This window comes from Mus musculus, chromosome 15, assembly GCF_000001635.26.
Source record: "Mus musculus strain C57BL/6J chromosome 15, GRCm38.p6 C57BL/6J".
Taxonomy (NCBI): Eukaryota; Metazoa; Chordata; class Mammalia; order Rodentia; family Muridae; genus Mus; species Mus musculus.
In genome coordinates this window covers 74,527,506-74,539,634 of record NC_000081.6, presented here as the reverse complement: position 1 = coordinate 74,539,634, position 12,129 = coordinate 74,527,506, and the positions used below count along the sequence as shown (strand labels likewise).

Here is a 12,129-nt window from a genome sequence, read left to right as displayed (position 1 = left end):
CCATTGGGGAGACAGGACCTTGTTTGGGGGCACAGGCTGAGGTTCTGTAGGTCTCAAAATGACCTACTTTCCCACTAGCTGGGCTCCTCAAGGTCTGGGTCTGGCTGGGGCAGGGTTCTAACTTTCCTATCAGCCTCCCCTAAGCCAGTCTGCCTGGAGCAGGAGTCTGGTACAAACTAGATGAGATGCATTATAGCCGTAAGTTACTAGAATTACTAGTGGCAACTAGTGGCCATTACTGACCTGGTCCCAGAAGCCAACACTCTCCCCTCCCTGCCTTGGGGTATGTGTAGGCCAGTCCTACCCACCCTGCCAGCTCACCAGTCTGGGGAGATGGGAACCCAAACTGCTGCAGCTCATCCCCAAACTCCTCACGTCGCCGGGCATCCGTGGACCTCAGGGACTGGCTCCGTGAGCTGCTGCGCCCAGTGGCTGTGGGATGGGCTCAGGTCAGCATCCCAGGGGGATTCCCTCTGTCCTTGGACACAGCTGGCCACCTACTGTCACCTACTGTCACCAGAGCAGTCTAACCCCAAGGGACAGCCCCATGCAGAGCATGTTCCCTGACACCAGGCCACTGTGGGCCCACTCTCTAAGGCTCCTGCCTCTTCTTTCAGCCTCCCGGGTTATAGGACAACTCCTTAGAATGTCTGCTGCCTCCTCCTGCCCAATATCCCATGCCTCCCTCCCTGTGAGATACACAGGGTCCTCCCCAGCCTCCTGAGTAGAGTTGTCTCCTCAGGAAAGAGCATCCAAAAAAGCAAAACAAAACCGGAAGAATGACAGTCTCATTAGAACTTGATTTAACTTTATGGAAGCAGCTAAAAAATTCATGAGGTCATTAGAAAGCCTTATTAGAGAAATACATCCCGGAGGCCTCTCGTGTTGGAGCTCACTGGCTTGACTGCGGCTTGCTTGTGCCCACTGCTTGAAAAATCGGAACCCACATCAAGCTCCAGGTACCCTGCCTCCTCCTAGATCCTACCTAGTCAGGGTTAGGCAGGGCCTTCGAGGCTCCGCCTTTAAGGCATCCCTGTCCCCAACCAAGTTTTTCTCTTCAAAATCCCGCCTACTTTCTTCCCCTTGACGTCCTACCCTGCCCCTTTCTGTCCTTGACTCCTCCCCGACTTGGCCCCACCCACCACTTCAGCCCCACCCTTGCCCTGCCCACTTACGACCGCAGGCCTTGCGATTGCACAGGCGACCTTCTTCCAGAACGCCCTCGCAGCCTCCGCCCTCCACACCAAGGGTGGGTAAGCAAGTGCGGGTTCGAGTTTGCAGGCCTCCCCCGCAGTCCCGCGTACATTCGCCCCACAAGGACCACAGTTTCCAGCCACCTGGGGGAACAAGAGAAGCTCAGGGCTCTGCCGTCTTTGGAGTAGGCAGAGGCCCGAAAGGGTAGCTACAGGCTTTGAAAGGGTAAGGAGAAACGAGGTCTGGTAGGGGTAGACGGTAAGGTAGGGCAAGGTCATGGGAAACTTTGCCCCCAGGTCCCAACTCCCTTTAGAGAGTTGCTGTCTGCCCTGAGCCAGGAGGTCATAGGTAGGTCTGGGATAAGTATCTACCGTGGTCCCAGGCTGACTTTTTGAGTAAATAGTCACTTCCTGCTCACCCCATGCTGCCTCTTAGTGTGAGGACTGGTGACAGATGTGTGCCACCATTCAGAAACACCTGAATCCAGCCTTTCCATGGGCGGTCAAACCCCTGAGGTTGTTGTCTTCAAACCCCCGAGATTGTTCCTTGGCATTCCTATTCAGTTGAGGTCACTGCCAAGGTCTCCACATCTTCACTTCAGAGCCAGGGTATGGAACAGCCACTCCCATTACTGGTAGCCTGGAACCTCCCTTAGACTACAGATCCGCCCACCTACTGGGCAAAGCAGGTCTAGGCCACTCTGAGCTGCCAACCTGGTTGGCACGATGGTAGAAAGAGGCCCTGTCTGAGCTGAGAACTTAGAGATGGTGGGTTCCAGAATGTGCACGAACCTGCCTGATGGCCCCATGGATCATGGTCATCTCCCTGGGCCTTATCATCTGCCCAAAGAGCCCAAAAGAGAGGGTTTGGAAAAGACCACCGCTAGAGCTGGCCCAGCGTCCCTTGCTTGTGCTCAGATGGACCAGCAGGGGGCGCTGGGATACCAGTGAGTGACTGGCCCTCTAGTGAGTGAGCGCTCACTCTTCTGAGATGGGTAGGACTCGGAGGGCCACCTTCCAGGTTCCTATGCCTCTTGCAGAGCCCCCAAACCTCCAGTTCTGCCAAGGTGCCAAGCTAGGGAGTCAGGGTTGCAAGATCTGAGTAGTAGCTATATCATCAATACCATCTTCACCTTCACCCGAAGGTCCCAGGGATGGGGTCAAGGGCACAACTAGGGTACAGGAAAAGATACACCATGATACCCCCACCAAGACAAAGTTGAGAGCAGCAGGCAGAAAGTCTCCAGCACAGCCTCACATGCATAATAGGAAAGACAGGACAGCAGCTGTTCACAGGACAGGCCCAGGTGGCCGCTATGAGGCCGCTGGTCACATGCTTTAGCTCAGGACAAGCAGGAACAGCTCAACCAGGTCAGACTCTGGGTCTTGAACCAAATCTGATTCCTGATCTCAGCCCCACCCGCCAGCCCAGGAAGGCCACCTGCCAGGACCAACCATGGTTCAGCATTCTAGCCTCAGGAGTCTCACCTGCTGCAGCCATATTCCCACTGCGCGCTTCCAGACAAAGGAGCCAGGAGTCTCTGAGGCAGGCCCAGGGTGGGGTCAGGGTTCTGTATCCTGCGTGTGCCCCCTCACTGCTCCAGCCCAGCCCCCACAAGGAAGCCTGAGTGATGTGAAAACTGGCAGTGGGTGGGAGAGAGGGTGTCCAAGCTGGGCTAATCGGAGGATGCCACTCAGTTCCCATGGCAACTACTGCAGCACACAGCCTTTCAGGATAGACCCAGGTTAGGCCTCAGCTGCCAAAACACCCACTATTTCGGGGCTGGTTACCTTGGTGACCCAGGTGGTGAGGATGTGGGAGGGGGAGGGGAGAGAAGAGGTGGGGCATATCAGAAGCTGGGGGAGAGGGGACCCTGTGACTGAGGATAGATGCCCTCCTCTGGCCCAGCCCTGACTCTGGTCTCACTAAACCCTGCTCCAGGTCATACACTGAGTCCTGGCTGTGGTTGTATACTAAACCCTGATCCTAGACATTTACTGATTCTTCGCCCTGGTCACAAACCAGCATCTGGCCCTGTACACTTGTCCCTGATCCTTGGATGCTAGGCAGAGGATCCCGGATCCTCCATTACATACTGGGCCCTGATCTCAGCCACAGACTGATTCCCCAACGTGGCCCACACTCCTTCCACTAATGAATGTTCAGAAAATGGTAACTGCTGTTTTTATTATCATTTTCATTTTTAATGTGTGTCCTCACACACAGCTGACATGATAAATGTTGGCCCAGACTGAAAGCATCCATGCCAGAGGGAGCTTTAGGAAGGAAGAAGCCCCGGGGCCAGTGAAGGGCACAAGGGGACACAGAGGTGCGTCTGGGCTGGGTGGGCACAAGGGGGCAGTGAAGGAGCAGGCAGGGCTCAGGGGTGGGCTGCCCCTCCAGGCCCGGAAAGAAGCTGTCATTCTTCCTAGCTCAATGCTTCCTCTGTCTGGCGGCCTCATTTCCATCTCATTACAGGCATGAATAGAGCCAATTATCGGCCAGGCAGGCCGGCCACCCAGGAGGGAGGGTGTGTACTGAAGAGGCTCTGGTACTCTTCCCACCCTAATGCCCTGGCTTGAAGGTGGTGGGTTCCCCTGATCCTGCACCCCAAGTGGGCCGAAATGGGGAGAAGAAAAGAGATCCCTCCTCCCCCAGCCAGTCTCTCCCCAGTTCCTGGGATCCCCTTTGGAGGAGGGGAATCATGCACTTCCAACTTCGTCCAGCAGAGGGATCCCTACTCCAGCAGGTCGAACAGCAGAGCTTTCCTGCACATTGCCACTTGGCTCACCAGACACTCATGGCAGATCCAGGGACAGTCCTGGCCCAGAGGGCTAGCAAGACCCCTGCCCCCACCCCTACCCCCACCCCCCAGGACCCAGCTGGAGCAGGACTGTCACAAAGTACTTAGACACTGGTCCCAACAGCTGAGTCTGGAGCTCCTGGACCAGGAACAAGGGAGACACTAAGGGTACAAGCAGGGGCTGCGGAGGAACCTGTCCCTGCAGCCCTTCACTGGGCAGATCCTGATTCAGCCAGCTGCAAGCTGCCAGCAACTGTCAGGGTTGGCAGGGAACAGCACTCAGATCCCAGGGTAGATGGAGAGAGCAGTTACCAAGTCTACTGTCGACTGTGCAGCCCTGGCCTCCCTGATCCCCCATAGCCACACAGCCCCCTTAGGCAAACTCTACAAACGAGTACTGTCCCAACCCCAATTCTCAGGGGTGGGAAACAAGGCACTAGATGAGCAAGCAAGCCACATCTGTAGGAAATTCCTGTTGCTGGGTGTTCCCTGTCCTGAGATGGGGCCTATTTAAAGGCTCAAAACATTTAGTCTATGCTGGAGACCTTAGACAAGTGGCCTCTGTCCTCTCAGTTAGCAGAGTGGGTGGCAGAGGCTGCTGACCTTCCTCCCATCATCGTGGGAGGCATGACCCAAGTTCAGGTCACAAGGACTTCTTGCTCCTGTCCAAGCAGGTGCAGTTCTGGGACAGAGCTGAGACAGGTGACACAGTATGAGCTAAGGCACATGGGAATTTCCCTGTGGGTGATGGTACTCACCACATCCAGCATTTCCACAGGACCCTATCCTGTTCTTTCCTTCTAGGAGAGTTGTCTATGATGTGCACTTAAGCCTGCTTTCTATATTTTTCTAAAATGTGTGTGTGTGCATGTGCACACGAACACACACACACACAGAGCCAAGATGGCAACAGAATCTTCATAGTGGACCATGGTACCTCTCTATTACCCTCGTCACCCCTACAAACTCCAATGAAGCCCAAACCACACCTAGAGGCTCCCCCTAGGCTCAGCCTCTACTGCTACACACTGCCTCACCTCCTCTTGGGTGTCTTGAGGGACAGAGATGCATAGAATTTGGGGGAATCCCTGGCCAAGGAGAACCAGGGCTGCAGGCACAGTGAGGGGATCTGCTTTAGTCTTTAGGAAGTCATGAGCCCCTGGGCATTCCAGGGTTCCTAGGACGGTGTAGCATATGTGCACACCCTGACTCAACCAGGAGACTCAACCCAGCCTTCCACCTCAGGCAAGTGCACACAGACACATTTAGCAATGCATACACACTAGGGCTCAAATATATGCTGGAATGCACACCCACAATAACACTCACAGGAATACACTCACATGAACATATACATCCAAGGATACTCACAGGGAAACACAGGAACACAGTCATGGGAACACATGGGAGGCACAGGACACACTCACTCACAGGGACAAACTCAGAGAGATATACAAGGGCTCATGGGCCACACTCACAGCAGCACACGATGACACACAGTGACACGCAAGAACACACAGAGACACACTCACAGACTCCCAGGAACTCCCAGGCCCCACCCCCCAGAATCCTGCTTTTTCATTATCTTACATGTCATTTCTGCAATAATATTCTTTAATTAAAACATGAATATTTAAAGCAGCCCTTGAGAAAAAATGATTCATCTCACCAGCAGCAGAGACATGAGAGAGATGGAGGAGGAAACAGAGAGACAGGGAGTTGGGGACAGTGCATAACAAGAGTTGGTACGAGGGCCTGGCAGCCTTAGAAGACTAGGCAGCAGGCACAGTTGCCTTAGCCTAGAATCCAACGTGTGACATGGCCATGTGGCACTTGGACAGGCCTTGTGTGGAGGGCAGGGCTGAAATCGGGCCACACACTCAGTGGGATGCCTGCTGTCTCTCCAAGTCAGCTGGACATTGCCTGACTTAGGAGGGGATGGGTGCCCAAGCTTGCCCGCTCCCAGAAGACAGTGAGGGCAAAGGCCCTGGGCACAGAGCTCAGCAGTCAAGAGCGGAGAGTCAGCTGCACAACCTGACTCAGCATGAAAAGTTGCCTAACTTGCGTCCTTAGCCACTGCCACCACCGAGGCAGAGCTCAGTGCATAGGATGTCACCTGGTAGTCTGCGGTTAGTCCTCTCTTACAAGCTATGTAACCTACTACCTCTGGCCCGATTTCACAAGCATGTGCTGAGTGCCATCTTTAAGCCCAGTCCTCCACACTTGGGAAGCATCAATGAATGGGGTGTGCCCAGTGTCTGTGTTGCTCACATATTAACATAGGCGGTGAGTAAGAGGCCCACTGGAGGAGTTGTACGGCATGTTTGAAAGTGATACTTGTCAGGGAAGGCAGAAAGGGAAAAGGTGTTTTACTGGGCAGGACACACAATGCTACAGGGGAGAGCCTAGGGAGGGGTTAAGGAGGGATCTTCAGGAGGCAGAGCAACTGTGAAAAGATGACCAAGGCAGGGACAGCGTCTGCTGGGGCCTAACTCATGGCCATAGGAAGCAGGAACTCACCTCTAGGTGACACTTCTAGAACAAAGTCTGCACTCAGTGACAGCCATTGCTGTCACCGTTGGGCTCCTTCCCCTCCCACGGCCAGGAAGTGACAGAGTCTGCATGCAGGATGCAGGCACCTTATGTGAGCTGAGTGGTCAGTCTACCCTACACATGAGAACGCACCCTCTGCCTCATATGCTGGGGCCTAGCCCTTGTGTTCTCCAAACTATCTTCCAATAGACCAGCAGCCAAGCAAGTCAAACAGACAGAGCCCACCCTGGATACACATACACATACTCACCATGCACACACAAGCCTACATGCTCAGTGCTGGGTACATACATACCTGGCATATATACATACACCCACAGACACATATACAGTTACAATGTGCTGCATAAACACCCACATGTTCACACATGTACACATACAAATTTTTTGGCGTATTACTAGGAGTCTGCCTAGCAATAAACAAAGACATATGTGGGCTCACACAATGCTGGCATACATACATGAGAGTATACATATATAAATGCAAGACACTGCAAACACAATAATCAAACCGGTATACCCACTGGGTTTTCATGTGTTATACATGTGAACATGTGATTACATGAACACATATGTGCAAAATACACTATATATGTATTCATATATGGGTGTAGCCACCATACACATATGTATGCATGTACATATGTGTGCACAAAGTACACCCTACCATACACACATGTACAATTCATATATGTACATTCATGCACACACACCTCCTCCCACTTGCCTCTGAGTACTACCTGCCAACACTGTCAGAATCCATATACTGACCTGATGCTCAAACTGCCCAAGTTCAACCTGAACACACCCCTGCCTCTGTCTGCCTCTGCTCCTAGGTCCCCAGAGTGGGCCTAGCAATAAACAAGAACACCAACCCTTCGCCATTGGCTGCTTCACCCCACTCTTACCCTCACAGAGACAGAAGAAGGCATTCTCAGGCCCCCAGAGAGGAGAACTGAGGGGCTGGGCTGGCCTAGAAACACAGGTGAGCCAGGGTCAGACCCAAGACTCCAAAGTGGGGTTCCAAGGCCGATGTTCTAGCCTGGGCCTGTACACATTCACCAGGGGCCAGGGCTATGCTCACATACCCTACGACCTGGGTCACACACGTCTCAGCCTCGAGTTCTACTCTGCCCTTAGAATCGTCCTTAAGCTGCATCTGCAGTCCTGCTTCCTCTGTCCCACATGGATGTCCTCATTCCTGATGGGGCCAGGCTTGCTCTTCCTGCCTCCACACCCTTTTATCCACAGTCCATCAGTTGCACCAAACCTCTCCTCCTCCTCCTCCCTCCTCCTTCCCACTGCAAATGACCAGGCCAACACCAGCCACCTCCCCATCCAGGCTCCTGTGAGGAGTCCCGGTACCTCACTCCTTTGCACCAAGCCCTCCCAAAGTCCTTCTGTTCTCAAGGTCATGTAAACACTCCACAGAGAAACCTGGCCACTTCACGGCTCCCGCAGCAAAGGCATTCACATACTCATTCCTCAGGAAATAAATGCAGCTACACACTGCCCCCGGCCCCATAGCACACAAGCACCTCCATTTGGTGCCTCCAGCATCTATCATGCCAGCCCTGAAGGCCTTGGCTGCTGGCAGCTGGGCCAAGGGGTTTAGAGCAACATCCAGCAGCTCCCTGGCACAGTAGCTGCCCCAGTATTCCACTGAGGTCAGGCTGCTGCCCAGGGGGTGTGACTGTGGCCCCAGTCAGAAACAAATAAAAATCAAGTGGTGATGCAACCCCAAGAATTGTTTTGCAGATGTAGGAACCAATGCTCACGGTGGTTAAATGATGGGGAGTGGCAGAGTATGGTACATGGCCAGGTCTGCTTGTGACAGCTGGCCCCATCCTCCTGCATCTTCCCACCCCATCTCTCTATTCTTCCAGGGTTCCCTTTGGTCTCACTCCCATTCCTGTCACACAATGAAACCCGCCTTTGTCAAGGTCACAATGACCTCCAGCCTAAACGGCAGGAAGGCTGGTCCTCCACCCTTTCTTCCCATCACAATGACAGAATGTTCAGAATTTCGTCTGAGGACCCTGAAGAGGTCGCCTCAGCCTAGGTCTCACAGAGATCCAGACCTGGGACCTGTCATAGGGCCTTGACCAGAAATGTGCCTGGGGTTAGAAAATTCCTTTGCAGCCTGAATGGCCTTGTGGCCTCTGAAACGCTTAAGGCTGAGGGATGCCCTACGGGCGTCAGCATTTCACTCTAGATCTCCTGGCATCAGGTTCTCAGTCAGGCCTTGCCTTGGCCCTACACACCATCAATGAATAGACTTGTCTTCCTATTCCCCAATGTCCCCTTGATGTTGACTCAGCTCGTTTCTCCAGCTCAAATCTTGGACAGCCCTACCTCTGCTATCCTCCAGGTCACACAGCAGGCAGGGCCTACCTCTTGTTACAGATACGACACTCATAAAGATACACTGTTAGCACCATGACCAGTCATCAACCCCTTGCATCCCCATCAGGCCTGGACCCTGCCATCCTGAGGCCATTGTCCTCAGGTCTCCAGCCCATGAGTAAAGGTAATGGTTTTCTCAACACTGGGTTTCTGGGTGTCCTTGATACCCTGGTTCTGCCTGGGATGGCTACATACTGTTGGGTAGTGTGTCTTCTTCCTGTGGTCACTGGCCAAGGATGGCATTGTGTCCCTGCTCTCACTATCACACCTCAGTGGCAGCTGCTATAGACATGCTACACTGAGCCCCAAAACCTTACCTCCTGGCAACAGCCCTGTGAGTACTCTGTCTATGCGTGCTCCCATGCGCCACCCTGGGGAGGTGCTGACCTCCACTTTAGTCCCCAGACACCAGGTACTGTACCCTAGGGATGCTGGAAAATGTCGTTGTTGAAGATTAGTGTGCTCCCATGTGGAAGATTTAAACCGAGGAAGTGGCTTGAGGAAACTGGCTACGGATCCTTTCTTCCCTCCCTCACTCACATGCCACGCCCTATGTGGGCTGGGCTTTCTATCCTGGGAACGAAGAGCCATTGGCAATTTGAATTCTACACATGGTCTCTCAACCCGGATGACAAAAGAGTTGCCCCGAACAGACCCCAGCCTCGGGGACTGCACTCTCCCTCACGCTCTCATTTCATCTGCTGCAGAACTGTACAAGGTTCTCTGGATTCCACTCACCTGCTGAGCCGTGCCCACCCCGGTCCTGGGTCAGGCTGGTGAGGCAGTTCTCAGGGCCACCAGCTACGCCGTCCCTCAAGCAGACGTCCCCACGGGGGACCAAGGGGCTGGAAGCAGGGTCTCCAACATCTCCACCCAGGCAGGCGCAGGGAGTCTGCATGATGCCACAGGGGTGTGAGCTGCGGCTGCCGGCTAGACAGGCATCCAGCCAGCGACACAGCATCTGACAGGCAGCATGGCTGGGGTTGCGATTGCCCACCACCAGGTACTCCACGGAGAAGTCGTCACTAGAGCTGGGGAACTCGCCCTGGGGTCCGAGGTCACCGTCTTGGGGTGGCTGTTGGCGTTGCATCTGTAGAAACTGTTTGCTGGCCTGTAGAAAGGCGAGGGGTGCAGAGGAATCGCAGAGCCGCAGAACTTCGTCAAAGCTCTCCACACCCAGGTAGGTGCGTGTAGACTCCAAGAAAGAGTCGAACTGGTAGGTACGAACTCGGCCGGGGCCGCTGCAGGGTGCAGGTGCCTTGGCCACCTTCATGTAGAGCGTGTAACGACGAGGGTCCGGGTTGCGAAGGGTCCAAGAGCAGCGTGAGGCGTTGGCCGGAAATACAGCAGCCGCCGAGAAGTAGCCGAAGAACTTTCCCTGCACCAACGTGGTGCACTGCTCTGTCCCAGGCCCTATGTCTGCCCCAGAGGCAGCGCGCGCCCAGCGCCCCAATAGCAATAGTAACAGCAGGAGTGGAGCAAGGATCCAGATGGGGCCCGGGGCAGCAGCCTGGCCCCTCATCCTAGCTCGCGGGGCCGCTGGGGTTCCGCGGGCTGGGCAGGCAAGTGCAGGCCAGGCCTTGACATGCCAGGGTCCGGCAGCAGGCAGGGCCGTCCAGGGCAGTGAGCCAGTGGCAGGGGCTGGGTGAAGGCAAGGTGGGGGCAGGGCAGGGTTTCAGGAGACAGTGGAAGCAGCGATAACTCCTAAAGTCCAGGCTCCTGGTGTTTGCCTGTGGCTTCCAATGGTAGCTGAAAGAAAAAAAAACATGGTCTCAGGGGCTTAAAGAGGCAGTCACTTAGTAGGTCTAGTGAGGCATGAGGCTTTGCACAGTATAACACTTTCTCTGTCCACCTGCTCCTCTGTCTCCGCCAGTGGTCCAACCCAAGGGACCCCCTCCTCTCCCTTCCTGAGTAAGGACCTTTACTGCCTGCCGTGCCTGGTTAATTATGGGCCCTGAATTTGCTCACTCTCTCTGGGCCTTTAGGAGTAGAAGCCTGGCTCCCTCAGACCTTCTCTTGACCTTCCCTTCCAGCTAAGTGGCCTTTTTCCTTCCTGAAAATCTGTCAATCATACAGGCATGAAAGCAGGCAGGAGGGAAGAGGAGAGAGGTCACCATGGTATTTCCCAGGGCTCCCAAGAGACCACATACCTTCCCATAAACCTGGACCGGGTACTGACTGTCATCAAAGGAGGTAGGATGCAGCCCTGGAGGTGAAGGGCGTGCCTGGTGTTGCTATGTCAGCACCCACTCACTACCTGTTTCTCATCCATGGCCATCCTTGCCCCATGCACTACAGCTGGGGCTTCCCTTCCTCACTCTCCTATCTGCCTCATGTGTCCTCACCTTACTTCTAGCTCTGTGTGGCTACACGGTTACCCCACATCTCGTGATGAGGAAGCTGCCACACAGAGAACACGTGGTTTCCTCAAGGTCATAGGAAGTGGGGAAGAAAACATAACCTAAATCCTGGACTGACCATGACCTAGTGTCACTGGGAAAAAAACCTTCTATCCACAGGACTGGCACCACGAGGTGACTCCTCATGCACCCCTGAAGGAAAAACAAAACTTGAGAGCTAGTCTGGACTCAGCATGAGGCATGCCACCCAGCCCAGAACTCACTCTGTAGACCAGGCTGGCCTCGAACTCAGAAATCTGCCTGCCTCTGACTCCCAAGTGCTGGGATTAAAGGTGTGCACCACCACCGCCCGGACCTGCCTTGTTAGAGACATCAGTTTCCCCACTGCCCCTCCACAGCTGAACCAGTAGGGGAGGAAGGGAGGTCCTTGCCAGGTTCCTCCTTCCTTGCCCTCTCAGCCTCTGGGTGCAGATTCTCGTTGCCGCTGCTGACTCTGTGTATGTAACAGCCTGCCCCACCCAGGGACTCTCCGTGTCCTGCAGCCTGGGCCCAACTGACTAGCAGTTCAAAGATCAGTCACTGCTCTGTTCCATGCTGGTGTCCTTCCTGGACGGCCCCCTGAGCAGGCAGCAGCCTCCAGGCTCAGCCCCAACCTGAGTGGAGGTTTCTCAGGTGATGGAAGCCAGGATGCTTGAAGCTGGACAGTCCTCACAGAGCCTCTGTTTGTGCCTCATAACCATGGCAACCCCACGCACCCTGGGAAGCCCTCACTGTGTCTCCTCTCTCTACTTCGGCCGCCCGTAAACACCTTTA

General features: G+C 54.5%; 1 protein-coding gene across 18 annotated transcripts in view; it reads right to left on the bottom strand.

The window, feature by feature from the left end:
• The window catches only part of Adgrb1 (adhesion G protein-coupled receptor B1), a 73,270-nt gene that overhangs the window by 49,831 nt on the left and 11,310 nt on the right, over positions 1–12,129 (bottom strand). For 16 of the 18 annotated variants that reach the window (XR_383969.3, XR_003951341.1, XR_875215.2 and 13 more), the window contains exons 2-4: positions 9,695–10,705; positions 1,176–1,337; positions 322–432 (exon numbers count right to left, since the gene is read on the bottom strand). Coding sequence is in view for 12 of the 18 variants with exons in the window: in NM_174991.3 (NP_778156.2) it covers positions 322–432; positions 1,176–1,337; positions 9,695–10,478 (1,057 nt within the window). In the remaining 6 variants the exon portion in view is untranslated. Of the gene's footprint in view, positions 1–321; positions 433–1,175; positions 1,338–2,681; positions 2,732–9,694; positions 10,706–12,129 lie in introns of those variants that run through there. The other 2 variants (XM_030248270.1, XM_030248269.1) reach the window with 2 other exon arrangements.